Source organism: Falco punctatus, assembly GCF_963210335.1.
Source record: "Falco punctatus genome assembly, chromosome: 15".
In the NCBI taxonomy this organism is placed as follows: domain Eukaryota; kingdom Metazoa; phylum Chordata; class Aves; order Falconiformes; family Falconidae; genus Falco; species Falco punctatus.
The window spans coordinates 11,371,775-11,389,403 of record NC_137595.1 but is presented as its reverse complement, the minus strand read 5'-3'; the positions used below and the strand labels follow the sequence as shown (position 1 = coordinate 11,389,403).

Genomic DNA, 17,629 nt, shown 5'->3' with positions numbered 1-17,629 from the left:
TTTTGCTTCTCTCAAGACATCACCTTGCATCTCTGGATTGCCACCCCACCCTAGGGAGGCTAGGGGCCATTCCCACTTGAGGTTACAGACGGTCTACAGTGGAAAGGAACGAGTTTGGTTTTGAGCATAACCACCCGTGATCCAGTCCCCAAGCAACAGGTTTTGTCTTTTGGGACTCACAGCACTTGATGGGTTCCCATCCCCGCGCTGCCATGTGTGGTCTGAGCTTCAGCACAAAGCTGTGTTTGCCCTTGGATGGAGTGCAAGTGGTAAAATCCTCCTTCCAGAGCTTGGCCAAACAGCGGTTGTCCAACAAAAGCCTAGTTGGAAGCTCTAATATAAAAAAATAACACCTAATTTACACTCCTGAAGAGGGTTGAATTTAAAACCAAACAACCCTTTCCCCACCACCAAAACCTGAACGCAAGATGCTGCAAAAGGTTTTTACAGTTGGAATTGGCTTGAAGAGGAAAGCAACACTGCAGTAAGTAGTTTCCTGAAATAATTCCAGATCAATTTCAATCAATAGGACAGCAATGAGGAAGACTTGGAGCAACCCATTCTTTTAAAGGGAAAGATGCTGGTAAAGCCTCATCAAGTTCTTGACAAAGAGCACAGTCTCTAGTCCATGGGTTGCCCCTTCCAGCCACAACCCTCTCGAGCACCCGTCAGCTGCGTGGCAGAAGGCAACAGCTGAGGTACAAACGGGGCTTTTTGGAAAGGGCTGTCCTGGTCTTCCAGAGGGCACCACGGCCTGGCAGAGCCAATTCAGGCCCCGAGTCCAGAGCCACATACGTTGTAAAAGTGAGGCACTGCTCGAGGTGAGCATGGATAAAGCACCTTTCAGTGCAAATTTCCAGCTGTTGCGGTGTAACCCAGCGCCACGCAGCCGCTTGCTCACTCCCCCACCCAGAGGGATGGGGAGGAGGATCGGAAAGGAATGTAAAACTCGGGCGTTGAGATAACAACAATTTAATAGGTAAAGCAAAAGGTGCACACGCAAGCAAAGCAAGGAATCCATTCACCACTTCCCATGGGCAGGCGGGAGTTCAGCCATCCCCAGGAGAGCAGGGCTCCCTCACACCCAACGGTTACTCGGGAAGACAAACGCCATAATGCCAAATGTCCCCACCTTCCTTCTTCCTCCCGTTTATATACTCTGTATGACATCATATGGTAGGTATACCTCTTTAGCTACCTCGGGTCACCTGTCCTGGCTGAAGACCTGCCAGCAGAGTCATCTGGAGGAAGAAACCTCCATCCTTACCCTCTGGATGCAACCCAGTCTGCAGAGACTCAGCCAGGAGCCACGTGCAGGCCCTCAGAAGGCACCCAGCTCAGCCAGCAGCACACCCAGAGACGCTGTGGAAGAGGCAGGTGACCACCCTCAGCGCACATTGGCTGCTCCGTCAGTAGAGCCCGACACAGAGCCAGCAGCCTTTTGCCTGGCCGGAGGTCCTGGGGACCCAGGGCACAGGGAGCCTCTCCTCGCATCAGCAGCTGAAGCTGTGGAGTTGTTGGCTCCTCCCTGGCCTGCAGACACGCTCCAGGCAGCAGACGACAGTGCCAGTGTTGTGGGAACTGCTCAGGGCATCCTGGGCGACCAGTGCTTGGCAGCGGGGGCTGAGGGCCAGGGGCTCGTCCCTGCTGGCCGCACAACATCTGATGCTGAACTCACAGGCTGGGAGGAAGAGAAGGAAGAGGTCCCCGACAGAGACACCACAGGAGAGGGAGGTGGCAGCACACAGAGTGCATCTCTTACCCTATCAGAGGACGAAGCCACAGCGGTAGCAGCATCTTCCCCAGCTGGAGGTCCTGGGTACAATCGGCACAGAGCACCTATCCCCACTCAGCCCCTCACCTACAGCTCTCATTCCCACACAGGCATCGCCAATTTCCCCCACACACACCAGCTGGCTGGTGATGGTCCTCCATCCTCAGGACAGTTCGTTGGGCGCTGTGCAGGGCTTTCCATTGCAGCTGCCTCACGGGACAGTGAGAGCAGTGGCACCTGGCTGCCAGCACCTTGCCAGCACACTCACCTGCGCCTGACCAGAGGAGCCTGCCCTGTTTCCTTAAATTCCTTCCTGGCTCTGTCCTGGGTGAGGCTTCTCTATCCTGTGTGAGGCTTCTCTATCCTGTGTGCACACACGTGTGCGGGAGCATGAGTGCCGTAGCTGGTGTCAGACCACAGGGTCCCTGTGTCATTGGGGCAGTGACCGGGGCGAGCGTGATGGTCAGCAAAGATCAAGTCACATGAGCCAGTGAACAGGTGATTTGGTGTTGCTCACTCTTGTCCATTTTTGAAAATTTCTTGAGTTCTTCTTTAATAAAGTATTTAATGCTAAGGGATTAAAATTATCTGGAATTCTCTGAAATGCATTCTTAGACACGTTGGACTTAGTTACTTCTACATGCAAAATTTAAGCAGTATCAAGAAAGGAAGCATATGGAGATATTACAAGGAATCTTGAAGTCTAGTTTTTAAAGCAAAATCAGCACTGAGTTTCCGCATGACTTCTGCATGACTCAGCCCATACTGCTCTCTTTTAGTAAGTCCATAGTTTTCTTTGACATACTTTGCAAAGGGCGTGAGATGTGTCCTAGCAGGAGTGCCATCCTTCCGAGTGGGCTGATTCAGGACCAGCTGCCCCCCACAGAATGCACACACAAAGCGGTCTGTGTCCAGAGACTTGGAATGACGTCCAATCCTAAAATGAAAAATAAGTACTTTGATTTCACACTTATGGTAAGTCAGTACTTGTGGGAAAGGGCTCGTTTCTCTTCTGCAAGGCTACTTCGGTCAGATTTGTAAGTTAGCATGTTAGAACAGGAAACAGACTACCTATTTCACACAGTGGAACAATGAAACCTGTATTACACATTTCTCTACCCTAGAACTTTTTCCACTGCCGCTTCAATTTTGTTCCTTCCTCTCTCTTACTCTCAGCCTAGCAGTATGAAGTGCTACAAAATTTTAAAACTCCTCCCCAACCCATGTATCAACTACCCCTTGGAGTTTCTTCTCAATGCTCTGTTGCATCTAAGCAACTAGTGCATTACATAGTCATATTAAACATGGCAGGAACATTCTTCCGAAATACTGTTTCCTTCCAGTGCTTGTGGAATTCGCACATACGGTCCTGAAAAAAAATAATTCTATGCATACTTTCTAAGCATCATAGGATCTGTGCTGATCACAATATCAGAGATAATTGATCAAAAACTTTCATAAGTTGACTCAATATTAGCTACAGTAGAAAGTGAATCCAAATTCGCATAATTTGAGCAATGTTTGAAAAGTGAGAGCAGCCACACGGGGTGTGACCTTTCCCTGCCACGTCCTTCAAAGCTGAGGCACACATTCTGGTCTCTTACTGCTGCCCAAAGACCTTCCATCATCACCAGCTGTCCTCAGAAGACACTTCTGCCTGTCCTGACCTCTGAACTGGACCTGAAACTACCTGGAAACAAATATGTGTAATCACATAGTGAGGTTCTTTTGGCTCAGGAAATGTGAAGTGACAGCTCAGCATGTACCCCAGTTGCTTCACAGATTAAGAGACCCATGATTTCTAGACACAGGAGCCTGCCAAGTCAGAGACAAAGTTACTGCATGGCCACATGCAAGAACAAAACATTACTCACGTAGCTTTGCACAGAACACACTCATAGATGAATTTGTAATTAATCTCATAGCTGTGGCATCGTGTTACTATTGGCAGTTCCGGATGAATCTTAGCTGATTTATTGGCATAGAATCTCCAGAATCGTCCATGTCCATCACGAACACCATTGATCAGCCAGGTGGCTGCATGGCAAGCCTCATGAATGAGCGTGTCTCGAAGACGATCTTGTGGTAAGGCATACAAAAGACAGGAAGATCAGTCAGATACGGGGAAGCACAGACTTTCATCCTGGGTCACTACTTCAGACCTTTGACACTCATTCTTCATTTAAGATACCAAGAGTTATTTTGGGGTTTGGCATTACCTTGGTATTTGGGTAAAAAAAATGCCCCAAACCCAGGTTTTACTTGGTGAATTTCCAGGTTTGTGATTAGCCCTAACTGCATCCTAGTTACTTCCCTGCACATCTAATCCGTTTGGTTTTGGGTTTTTTTTTTGTTCTTGTTGGTTAAGGTTTTGGGTGGGTTTTTTTGTGAGGTTTTTTGGTTATTTTTGCGGGGTGGGTAGATTGGTTGGTTGGGTTGGTTGTTTTTTTGAGACCTGAAACATCTTTTTTTAGACCAAGATTCATTGATTGTTTCTGTAACGTTGACATTTTTCATCCAGAAACAACTACAGCAGAGCACTGAATTTTCTCCACTATTAGAACAGAATATTTCAGTTGGAAGGGACCTACAATGATCATCTATTCCAACTACCAGACCAAAAGTTAAAGCATGTTATTAAGGGCATTGTCTAAATGCCTCAAACACTGACAAGCTCGAGCCATCAACAACTTGTCTAGGAAGCCTGTTCCAGTGTTTGACCACCTTCTCAGTAAAGAAATGCTTCCTGATGTCCAGTCTAAACCTCCCCTGGCACAGCTTTGAACCAATCCCACACATCCCATCGCTGGATACCAGGGAGAAGAGATTAATACCTCCCTCTCCACTCCCGCTCCTCAGGAAGCTGTAGAGAACAATGAAGTCACCCCTCAGCCTTCTTTCCTCCAAACTAGACAAACCCAAGTCTGTAGCCACTCTTCACAGGACATGCCTTCCAGCCCTTTCACCAGCTTTGTTGTCCCTCCCTGGACTCATTTGAGTACCTTCACATCCTTCTTAAACTGGGGGGGCCAGAACTTCACACAGTACTCAGGGTGAGGTGACACCAATGCTGCATAGAGTGAGATAATCACCTCTTTTGACCAGCTGGTTATGCTGGGTTTGATGCACCCCAGAAGAGTTTGCCCTCTTGGCTGCCAGGGCACGCTGCTGACTCACGCCGAGCCTGCTGCCAACCAGGACCCCCAGATCCCTCTCTGCATGGCTGCTCTCCAGCCACTCCTCTCCCAATTTATAACTGTGCTCAGCATTACTTCATCCCAAATGGAGAATCTGGCATTTGGTCTTGTTAAATTTCATCCCATTAATCATTGCTCAATGCTCCAATCTCTCTAGATCCTTCTGCAAGGGCTCCTTTCCCTCAAGAGAGTCAACAGCACCTCCCACTTTAGTATCATCAGCAAACTTGCTAATGGTGCATTCTACTCCTGCATCCAGGCAGCTGATAAACGTATTGAACAGGACTGGCTCTAGAACTGACCCCTGAGGAACACCGCTGGTGACTGGCTGCCAGCCAGACGTAGCCCCACTCACTGCAGCACTTTGAGCTCTGCCCTTCAGCCAGTTCTTCACCCAGCACACCATGAACCTGCTCATCCCTCAGTTGGACAACTTGCCCAGAAGGATACCATGAGGGACAGTATCAAAAGCCTTATTAAAATCCAGAAATACTGCATCCACCGCTTCCCCTTCATCAACTAGGTGGGTGACCTTATCTCAGAAGGATCAAATTAGTTAAACAGGACTTTCCCTTTGTGAACACATGTTGACTGTGCCTGAGATTGCATTATTCTTTAAATGCCTTTCAGTAGCACCCAGTACGATCTCCATAATTTTTCCAGGAAATGAGGTTAGACTAACAGGTCTACAGTTTCTTGGGTCTTTCCTCACCTCCTTGGAAACTGGAATAACATTGGCTAGCTTCCAGTCAGCAGGGACCTCCCCAGACTCCCAAGACCTTTGGTAGATGATTGAGAGGGGTCCTGCCATAACACCCACTAGCTCCTTCCGTGCTCTGGGATGAATCCCATCAGACCCCATGGATTTGTGAACATTCAGCTGATACAGCTGGTTCCTGACAATTTCAGTGTCCACAAACAGAAAGGCACTATTTCCAGTCATGATCCTCTGACCTCGGACTGGGCAGCCCAAGGTCTGTCAGTTTTATTAAAGATGGAGGGAAAAAAAAAAAAAAAAAAAAAAAGCAGCATTGAATGCTTTTCTGCTTTTAATTTATCCCTATTAGTTAGATGTCCATCTCCAACAAGCATCAGTCCAATGTTTTCTGCTATTAACATACCTCATCTGACACAACACTGGCCAGTTTCAACTCAAATTGAGCTTTGGCTTTTCACATCTTCTCCCTGCACATACAAATCACAGCTCCATAACTTTTCCGTGAAGCCTGACCTCACTTTCAGAGATCTTACAATTTCTTTTTCCTCTTGAGCTCTATGAGGAGCTCCCTGTTCAGCCAAGGTGGTCTTCTGCCTCACTTGCTTGGCTTCTGACAACGGGATTGCCTGCTCCTGTGCTTCTATAAGGTTGCTGCTTAAAAACTCAGCTACGCTTGTAGACTCCTAAGCCCTCAAAAGCAGGTTCCTAGGGTACTCTGTTGTATCTCTCAACATATATATCTATTAATCACAGAACCAGTTCCCCTATGGTAACTGCCACATTGATTTCCCCAAATTGTGAGGGGATGAGGGAGAAATAACAGTTACAACACCCACCACATAATAGAACTTAATCTGGCACTGACCTGTCTTTATTCCAGCTTTAAGTACTACCAACGAGGTAGTTAGCTATGATGGAAGAAGTCAGATTTTAGATTGGCATTATAGCACATATAGCATTAGAGTAACCTAAAGGTCTTCACATCAATAATTAATATAAACAAAATACTGCAGTTAGCATGAGTACATCTCTGTTCTCACATTTTGTAAATTTGCCCAGCCTCTTAGGCTTGTCAGGACAAGTACTACCATTAACAGATTTATTTATTCAAGGTAATAGGAAATTTAAAAGCAAGGTCCAGTTCCAGATCCCTTAGGCCTCAGATTCATGCTTTTATCTCTAGAATTCACTTTCTCAAAGAAGAGCCAACACGTCTTTCACCTACCTGCAGAGTCACAGACTTTCTCAGAAAGTTCTATGCGAGCATAACGCTTTGCTTCAGGACCTTCTGTCTGCCCAGTTACACAATATCCTGCTGTTCTTCTCATTTTCTTATTCCAGGTTATTGCCATTTTCTCTGGTAACTGAAAAACATTATATGTAATCTGTTCCCTCCTAACTCTTTTCTTCTGGCCCTCCGGCTTCCCCCTATATTTACTGCAAAGCCAGTACAGGATGTCTAGTAGTGCCCTTAACACTGTTGTCATTTAAGATGCAAACCCACACTCCATGGCTGCTTATTCCCATCATCAGTTTTTCTGTAACCAACACTGGGAGTTTCACAATGCAGGAAGAGACAAAAAGTCCCTCAGTTCCTCTGTTCTGCCTCCAGCATTAAGAGGAAATGCAAGGTCTGGTCAGACATAAAAGAGAATTTTGTATTCAAAAAAAGTACTCTTCCCAACTGCTAGTCATTTGCAAGACAACACCTCACTGAGCCACACGTGGTTCCTTTGCATTAAATAGCCCTTAAAGTTGTTCTCTGTTGTTTTGGGGAGAGTTTAAGAATATATGTGTTGTTAGCATCCACAAAAGCCTACGATCAGAAGTCCTACCGCTTAATAATTTACAGGTCAAGTACCATCTGCTTTGGTTGTTCTGAACCTGCAACTTGCTATTTTAATTTAATGTACTTTCACACTGCAAGAGGGTGAATAATCACCCCTTGCTTATGCTCTGTGCTGATCCTGATTTTGTAAGCCCTCATCCTATCTATCTTGGTTAGCTCTGTTCTTTTACTAACAGTTTTCTGTCATCTAAATTAGTTAATGAGCTTTACAAGGCTGAAGCACGGGGGAGCAAGGTATTTTGCTTTCAGCAACAGCGAGCCTGTTCAGCTCAGCTTTCTGTGAAACCATGACTTCAGCCTGTCCTTGGTCAGCTCAACAATATTTTCTCAGCTGCACAGAAACATTTTTCTTCCTGAAGGAAATTCTACTGGAATTACCAAGGGCAGCAACCTTCCCTTCAACAATGTTTCTCACCAGAGGAGGGTCTCCAGTATCCTAGCAAATTAAAGGTCAAGAACAGCAGTTGTCTGAAAGTGAACCTTCAATTTGAAACACAACTTACAGCTTTAGGTTCATCCAAAACTGTTACACAAAGGAGAAGCAGGTTTTTAATCTGTTCCAGATGGCAGACATGAAAACACAACAGGAATGAATGAAGACAGCATGGAGCATGACCAAGAATGAGGCAACAGGCCCTAACAACAAAGGGAAGTGCTTTTATCCATCAGCTCCCTGCTCCCCAAGATATACTCCTACCACTTGCCTTTTGCCAGCTGCAGGCTGGAAAGTTGTGCTACAACTAGCAATTAGGCCGTGGTAATGCTGCAGAGTTCACTAGTACATGTTACTTCAGTAAAAGCACGAGCAACAGTGGTAGGCAACCTTGAGCTGCTTTCAGTAGCAGAAAGCCACAGCTGCTTTTGCTGGAGTCTACTACCAGAGGCAGCAACAGAAACTGCTCAGGCTGCTGAGCTGATGACCACGCAGGTACTAAAAAATACATGACGATAAGCATCAGTCACCTCCTCAAAGATGAAATTGATCCAAGAGCCACTCATGTAGCAGTCTCTCTCATCAAGGACTCTTGGACACCATCCAGACCGCTCCCTTAAGGATGGTACACCATTACAGCTGGGAAAGCAAGCCAAGCTGAAAATGGCTACATCAGTGGTGTACATCACCCCCCTTCAAAGAAATTGCTTGAGGTAATTCAAACAAAAGCCATTGCTATAAAGCTTAACTTCTACTAACTGAAGAAGATAAAAAGCAATCACATAAAAAAAGTGAGAAGCAACATATTAACCAGCATTTTAGAATTATGGGTTTTGTTTTGAACCAACCTTCTGCTCAAAGATGGTACTATTATACAGACAGTAGAGCTTCTGTGTCAGCTCCTCTTTATTTTTCTTGAAATACTTCACATAGTGGGAAGCTGGATTTGAGAGATCTTGCAAGAAACAGCCAGGCACTGAGCACACCCTGAGCCTGCAAGAAAAGTCATAAAGCAGTTCATTGGTGTACAGAGATATCACACTGAAAAATAGCAGCCACTTTATAGCCAATAAAGATCTCTGGGATGCTGCCACTGGCATAAACCTCTCCTGACTCTTTTCACTAGCTTGCCCTCACAAGGCCATTGGGGCGCACACGGATAATTATACTGCCTTCCTCCCCCTTTAAGGGCATGAAGGGGCAGAGCTCTTGCAGTAGTTCTGCAGTTATTTCATTAATTCACAAAACTAGATTATAAGGACTCCTAACGTAGGAAAAGAGGGTGGCTTATATCTTTGTGACACATCAAGCCACAATTATACCTTGTTCAACATACATGAACAGCTCTAACATTTTCAGAAACAGACTGAGATGTTCTCAGAATCCTCCAGAATTCATTTGGGGGAAGCAGATATTCCACTAGGATTACTAACTCCAATGCTGCAGCATTCTGACAAAACATCAGCTCTGAAGGCATCATTTAAAGGTTTTGTATCAGTATATGCCATTATAAAATGACCAAAGGAAACATCACATGGCTAAAAGGCAGAATAAAGGCAGCTATTAAGAGATGAAAGACATTCTTCTGAAAAGCTTAAGCTGTATCCATGTGTAGAAAAAGAAAAAAATTCTGCAAGTTATCAGGATACAGGTCAAAAATTTCAGGACAAGCTAGTTAAAAGGCATGAATTACTAATACAATCAGTTTTGATTATTTTTCAGAGGTAGGCACATTCAGATAGAATCTGTAGGGCCAGCACCCATTAGAAGTATGCTGTGCCAATACAAGGAATAGCAAGAGAGCTAACGTTTACAAAGATACGACATCAGATTTATTTGTCATGATTTCCTCTAGGTGGAGATTAGCTTATATTCTCCCTGTTATATCCGAGATTGAAAGCTTTGATTTCCAGCTACTTAACCATTAACAACTGTTGAATTGGTAGCAGAAGTTTCTAGGTACCAGAAAAATCAGAATGTCATCCTACGCAAAACACTTAGCATCTCTTTGGCCTAGAATGTAGCAAAGATGGAGAAACACTTGCCTTTTCTCTGTTTTTGCCGATTGTGAGCATCTGACCAATTCACTCCTAGGAATTCTTGCAGAAGCTGTTATCCTGGAAGGTGTTTCTTGAAGTGAAATGGAGCTTGGCCTTGGTGTCTTGACTCCCTCCCCTTTCAAGGGCTGGACATCTTCACAAGGTGGCTTGATGTTTTCTAGTTCAACAAGAAAGAGCCACAGGATTACAAGGTGTCAAAGAATCGGGAGCACAGATATCAGCAACCAGGTAACACAACACTGAAAAAAGTCAAATATTCCACCTCAGCATACACACTTTCACTGTGCATACTTGAATGCAAAGGTTTTTACAGCTGATGTGAAAAGGTAATTTGCTGTTATATACTAGAAAGATTATCATTCAATTAATGAGTGGCAGACTCCAAACTTTCAAACATTCAACTAGGAGGAAGTGAAGGGAAAAGCATTTGTGACCTCACTCGGACATTTCTGTGACACGTCACTGATTCAAAATACAGCACCAGCACATTGGGAGCAGTAATGCAGAGACACCATTTGAACAAAAGAAAAAAATATCCTTCTAACTTTGTCCTAAGTCCCATTGTTTGTTCCACGGGCAAGTCATGACCAGATTTCCCCAGTCCACGTCTGGAGAGACTGCTAAAATGACTGACCCTCACACCAGAAATCAAGGACCACTTCAAGGTTCATGGTTTCAATAGATGTTTTCTCTGCTGGCTTTTCTGTATCTGTTCCATTTGGGCCACTGGTCTCCTTTTACCGTTTAACCATATACAGAGAAGCAAATGCAGCTGCCAGCCCACTTACAGAATATGTTTTATAGGTGCAATGACATATTCCAATTAAAAAAAAAAATTGTCTCTCTCAGGGCATATTTCTATGCTGTCAGCCATCCTCTTCTATAGGTCTCCTAGCCCTGAACTAGTCCTTGTCACTGAGGAAGGCACCATACGCTTACTTTTTTAGAAAGAGATTTGTTTTCACCTGCTCTTACTCAGCAATAGCCCTTTTCTCCCTTTACAGTCTTTCAGTTGAAGCTTACTTTAGTTAGTCAAAGGAGAGAAGGAGCTACTGATTTTGGAAATTCTCATTATAAACTGTATTTTAAATTTTAAAAATTCAATTATAAATCCAAATATTAAATTAACAGCACCTAAATGGCTCAAAATTTCAGTCTTACCAAAATGACAGCTTCACATTAACTGCTATCATACATAAAAAAAGTAATTAACATTCAAAACCACCAGTTAGATTTGTTTTCAGAACAATTTTAGAAACCAAAATCACCTACAATTACAGAAACAAGCAATAATGACTCTAGAATCACTTTGCAGAATGCTCAGAGGAATAATTTCCGATTGCATCATATTCAATTGTAAGATGCTGGGTTGCGCTTCCAAAGCGTATGCACACAAGTTAAAAGAATTGGGTCATTAGCACCACCATTGCTGCCACTAGGTGGCTTGGGAGTTAGCTAAGAACAACTGCTTACCTATTGTGCTTGGCTGGTACACAGTTTTACTTGTGCTTAAGACTGGTTTTCGGGGTACACTTCGTTTCCTTATCTGTTCTATTACTGATTCAAAATCGTCATCTGAGCTATCTGACTCTGCCTCTTTACTTTTTTGTAGTGCTGCAGCTGGAACCCTATTTTCTGTGCTCTCTTCACAGCTTCTTTCTTTCCTTCTAACAAGCAAGTCTAGACTGCCTCTGGAAATTGACCCTTGCAGATTCTGTGGAGGTGGGACTTTCATGCACCTTCGACTCTCTTCCAAGTCTTTCACCCCCCCTTTTTGGTAGTCATGCCATGAATTTTCTAAAAAGACAGAATCTTCACTGTCACTTGAAGCCTCTGAATACTGCAGTTCTTGGCAACAAGTGTTTTTCTTTCCAGAAGTTGTCAACTTCTTTGGGATCTGAACACCCTTCTGTGCTGCAATTGAAAAGAAACAGCTTGAAGTTTTGGTAATTTCATTTATGAGATCTGCTTTTGTCTTAACACACACACACAAATCCTTTGGAAGATAGGAAAACACAAAGAATAGAAAGATCTTTGAATTTTCTTTATTACATCCTGGTCATTTACCATCATACTACATGGAAAGTCACTGAAAGATGTATAAAAAAACAAGTAGCTTAAACCCTCATCTATATATCTATCAGCTATCAGGCCTAGCAATCCTGAATAGGTAGGTAGTGTTGGCATAATCTTCATTCCCAGTAAAAAAACCTACATGCAAATAAGAGTAAGGCCAAGTATTTCATATGAAAGTTTTATAAAACCACCAAGTAAAGGGTGACTTCAAAAATGCTCAGCCTTAGCTCATCAGACCATAGCCTACAGCACAAAGTGCTCACATGCCAACCAACAAGGCTTCTGGCATCTCACGTTTGACCTATCAAGATCAAGGGATCATGTCAGATCTATTGGTGACTTTTTTTTTTTTTTAAATGATGCTTCTGGTCCACTTGACTGCCCCTGTTTCCCCTCCAGAAACCATTCCATTAGTTTTATACAGTCTGCAGCTGGCACACATGTTTCAGGGTTGACATTCATGTCATCTGCAAGAGATCCTGCCCTTCCTGATCAGGGGTCAGAGCTTCTCCAGATTCACATGAGATCACTGTTAATCATCCCTCATCTACTAAAATTCTACCATCTGATCACTGGCCTAGAGGCTGTCTAAAGAATTCCAGAGCTCTGTTCACTCCTTCTAGGAAAGTTCAGTTTGCTCGTATCAATGAGAAGTGCACCAGACAGGTGTAGTCAGGCTCTGCACGTTAGTTAAACGAAGGCACTTTCCACCCCTTGGGGGAAAACAGGGATCCTCTGCTCAGACAAGCACTGAAACAAAGCCTTCAAGTCATGCTTTGCCAGAGTGTCTTGTAGCCAGTGTTAACAGGATTACACACAGGACTTTGGCTAAAGAAGCTCCAAAGGACCCCATCTGTGGCTCTGCAATACCTATAGGCAAGACTTGGCCCGACTGCCAACATCTGCATCGCATTAAAGGTATCTAGCTTAAGAAGTTATCTTCATTCTTTAGTCAGTGTCTTCTGGCCACAGAATGAGCTGGTACAGCCATAGGAACATTCTTTTTCACATCCTTAGCCCTCTCTCCACAGTGACCATCCCATATTTGCAGCTGAGTAATCGACCATGAGTTGCTACTCTGCGCAGACCCAAATACTAGCAGATAGTCACAGTATCTGCAGACCTACAGCAACGCTTCAAAATGTACACTTGTCTGAACAGTATAACCATGCTTTCCTGTTACCCCCAGAGAAAACAGAAAAGCCTCTCCTCTGCTATCCCCAAGGAAGATCCAAATTGATCTTATGTTTAACAAGTTCTCTCAGAAATTCATAAGCACAGCAATGTATCTTTCCACGCATTAAAACACCTGCTTCATATCTGCTGTTGAACAACTACTTGCCATTCTTTGTTGTTCTTTTTCTCACTTCAAAGTCCCAGAAATCATCCAAGTCATCAATAAAGTCCTTCAAACTGTAAAACATGCAAGCAGTGTGGAAAAAAGTAGCATAATCAGGAAAACAGAAGAATAAATTTGCCTTAGAAAAAAAAAGCACCACCCAATATAACATTATCAATTGCTCACAGCAAATGTTACCAACTACATCCAACAGGAATGGCAACAGAGCACGCACACCTCCAAACATCCCATTTTACATTCGACCTGAACACACAGATTGAACATAACAGTTCTTCTGTCTGCACCCCTATACACATATCTGCCTACAAATCACAAAAACTTTTGATTGTTTCTCTGTATTCTGAATAGTAGATGTGATACAGAAAACTAATATATTATAAACTGAAAATTCATTAAGTATAGCACCCACCTTGCATCCTCCTTTTTAGAAACAGATTTTGGAGTTTTCATTCTAGCTAAAACTGGAACAATAAAAGATTAATTAAGCGCAAAGTTCTGTTTCTTTTGTTATACATTTATTTTAAGAAAAAAAGTTTGCAACTGGTAAAAATCCAGTCTAAAACCTTAAAAAAAAAACCCAAAACCAAAAAAACCCAAATGTAAGAATCCTTTACATGTAATTCCATCTCTCAGTTCCTCAAAGCTGACAGCAGCTTTCTAGCATCTCCTTCATTATTCAATCCTTGCCCAACACAAGGGCAGATAAGTGCTGTTACATATCCTGCAGTATCCTCCTCATATATGTGGATCGTTGTGGGTGGAACTGAATGAGTTTATCAATATTTTTCTCCTAGCATTTCAATGACTGCAGGTAACAGTCTTCCTACTGCAAAAGGGTGTCCATATGTTCATTCCACTAAATGTCTCCAAAAAAACACATTGAAATGAAGTGGTAACAATAATCCCCCACTGCTGAACAGCAATTCAATACTACATCTCAGAACCAAATGCATTCTAATCCCTCCAGGAATACTGTGGTGACTGCTAAACACAAAACCAGTTCAGGCAGCAGTACTGCGCATGCTTGAAGTCGTGACTCTTGAGAATTACCAGAAATACCACCAAAATTTCACACGCTTTCAACATCATGATTCAGGAAAGTTGAAGGGGAACAAACTTCATTAAAACATAAGTCAGGCTGGGGAGAACAGAAGCCACTGTCCCTTCCTCAAAACATAATAGGCAAAAAAAAAAGCAATTAAGGAGTGTTTGCTCTCACAGTCTGAAGCTGCATGCATGACTTCTATTGGATTATAAATATTTGCACTATGCTGTAAGCCCAAAACCAGAAGACAGGTTTGCTTGATAAAGCTTTTATGGCTTATTTGTAGATTCTAGTACCAGGAAGAGCAGCTGAGCTACATCCAAATGCTACTCTGAAAGCACATTCTAAGTTAAAAAGCATAGGATGGGATTGAGCATTAACCTCTTTGAAGAGGAGCTCAAGGAGTTGGGGGGAGAATCTAAGACCTTGAAGCTCAACAAGTACTCGGAGAAATGAGTTATTTTCCATTTTAGTACCCAGCAGCCTTCATGACTTCATTACAAAAGAAGCAAGCACACCATCCGCTGCCTTCCATCATCAAGGTGGCTCACTGAAGCACAAATGGCCAGCAGACAGAAGCTTTCCTAGATGATCACAACCACCATTATGGTTCTTAGACAATGAAGCAGGAGCAAACTAATCAGGCTGACAGCTGGTCACAGGAAATCAAAAGCTTACAGAAAAATACAGCTTCCTACTTAATAAATCAATTATCTTTATCTTGTTTCTTGACACATATTTTCAATTCACTTTTTCTTAACTGCCAGTATAGTGGTAGCGTGGCAGTTTAGAAAAAGAAGAAGAGTAGAAAAAGAGAGCGACTGTCAAATACTTAAGTTTAAAAAATTACAGGGGAGTGAACAATGATGTAATGAATGGACAGGATTGTAATATTTATCATCTTTAAAAGCCCAGAGGTAGTGCAGGAACTGTACACAGCACATTGTAATTCAACCGGATACAAGTAGTAAGGCTTGACAAAGCTTACGATCATTCACATGGCACTGAGCTGGAGCACAACAACAACTCCGAAGTAATGAGAACCTACTTTAAAAGCAGCTGGATTAACAAAAGGATGATACGCAAAAGGCAAAAATAAACAGGTATGACTTCTTACCTTATCCTTTCTACCATCTCTGTTCAAATGTTGAATACATAATGAGGAACTTATGGGCAGATTTACAAACCTTTAAATTACTTACCAGTTTGAAACCCACTTGAGATGTGGCCGAGCCACAATTAGTCCATCTAAGGAACAAGCTAAATAGAACTCTTGCAACTGTGTAGTCAACTACCCTCGCGCAAAACAACTGTCATAATGGCTATCATGAAAAAGAAAAATACAACTCTCAGGTTTTGTATGTACAGGCTTAAACAAAGATCGGAAGTTATGCAGAGCAAAAGCCACCATATAAAATCTAGTATTCAAGTTCCATCTTACCAAGACCTTGAGCCACTATGAAAAGCCAAAAACACCCCTTCAACTGTCTAAGACTCGTGCAGCAGAAGCCATGACCCATAACGGAATTCTGAGCAGCTTAGACGTGTTTGGAACTGTAACTGCTTAGAGAAAATGTTTCTTCAAAGATGCTCACAGACTAAGAAGGTAACAAATGAGTGACAGGGAACAGACAAAACTGGGGCAACAAGAAAAAAAATAATGCAAAGCAAAAAGCATCCAAGACTGAGACATGAGATTCAAGAACACTCACTGTGGCATACAGCCACCAACATCGCACTGCAATGAGAAAATTCATTGCTCCTGTTGCAAAGTAAAGAAAGTCACACATAAAAACTACTCTGCTATAACTAAATAGAAATGTGTCCCTTTCAAAATCCTTCAGAAAACAAATTATCATGTGCTATTACTTACACATTTCAAATTCATCATCACTGCTGGAAGAGAAGTACAGGGCACGTCTGCAAAAAATGAAATGCAGAATAGTATCAAGAACATTAGGTCAACAGCAAGTAGATCTGCATCTCCACTTGGGCTGAAATAATTACGAACACAGAGAACCAAATATATACTGAAAACCAGTGAACATCTCCAATAAGCTGAACTGTTCTAAATTTTTTTAAATAGAAATACTATAAATTTTAATACACAAGTTCTAACAACCACGTATGTTCAATAGTCAGGTAGTAATCCATAGCTGCTAAAATCTGAATGACTGAACCCTTTGAAGACACAGGCTTAGGACACCGCATTGGTTTAAATTCAAATTTGCTGTCAGAAGTCCGAAGGTACAAAAACCTTGTTTCCCATCTTACACAGGGGATACGATCAGGCAGAGAACGCTGTGTTGTATGAAGTCTGAAATCTCAAAGCACGCAATGCTGAGCAACAAGCAGCTTTTGTGTAGAGTGCACTTACATGGCTGCCATTATTTAGCTAACTATAGTAGCTTCCACAGAGCTATTGTAGGGCACAGAATGAATGCATGACCACTTGGACTGGAATTCTAATGCAAATATAGTGGCAAACTGTAATACTCTTACCGATTATTTATTTCATCTTTGACAAAAACCATTAACTTGAAAAAACATGCTGCACAATTGCTTAGAAATGCAGACTGCTTCTTTTGAAGTTACTCAAAGCTTAGAGGCTGTAATTCTAGAACGCGCCATTACCTCCCAGTTACCGTACGACAGCTGAGGGAATGATCCCAAACTACGTTTCCCAGGATCGGTACGAGCAGGCCGCTGCCCCCCGCACTCCGCCTCACCTGTCGCCCCAGTGTGAGGGCCTGGGGGTAGCGGCGACCGGGCCCTTCCCATCCCGGTGGGCCAGCGGGCGCCTCTGCAGCGGCGGGGTCCCCTCCGGTGCCTCCTCCGGCTGCAAATGAAAAAGACCGTGAGCCGTGAAGGTGCCGGGACGGGGGCTGGGGCGGGGAACAACGGAAGGAGCCTAACGCACCGCGGCACGCTCCATCCCGCCTCAAACCGCCCGCGCTCCGCCTGACTTCCGGTGTACCATGCCACCCCGTGACGCACTTCCGGTGCGCCGCGTCTCCCGCGCGTGCGCACAGCGGCCGCGGCCAGCAGTGCCCGTAGCTCTGCCCGTAGCCCTGCCCCCGGTCGCTAGCAACTCAGCCCACTTCCCCGCCAGCAGAA

The 17,629-nt window shown here is 43.5% G+C and overlaps 1 protein-coding gene across 4 annotated transcripts; it reads right to left on the bottom strand.

Annotated features, from left to right (window-relative positions):
* Positions 1–956: 956 nt before the first annotated feature.
* On the bottom strand, positions 957–17,575 carry GCNA (germ cell nuclear acidic peptidase). 4 transcript variants are annotated; one of them, XR_013923800.1, is made up of 12 exons: positions 17,433–17,575; positions 17,242–17,351; positions 16,386–16,432; positions 13,877–13,928; positions 13,450–13,520; positions 11,505–11,945; positions 10,017–10,188; positions 8,820–8,964; positions 6,915–7,053; positions 3,649–3,853; positions 2,153–2,711; positions 957–2,118 (listed from the first exon to the last, which is right to left on the bottom strand). XR_013923800.1 is itself a non-coding variant. In XM_080365507.1 (11 exons), exons 1-11 carry the CDS (start codon positions 17,445–17,447, stop codon positions 2,459–2,461), a joined length of 1,650 nt encoding a protein of 549 aa, XP_080221633.1. In that variant the 5' UTR covers positions 17,448–17,575; the 3' UTR covers positions 957–2,458. The 4 variants fall into 4 exon arrangements, 3 of the variants coding, with proteins under 3 accessions (XP_080221633.1, XP_080221634.1, XP_080221635.1); XM_080365507.1 differs by having other exon boundaries at positions 957–2,711; XM_080365508.1 differs by lacking the exon at positions 17,433–17,575 and having other exon boundaries at positions 957–2,711; positions 14,082–16,432; positions 17,242–17,420.
* Between the last annotated feature and the right edge of the window lie 54 nt (positions 17,576–17,629).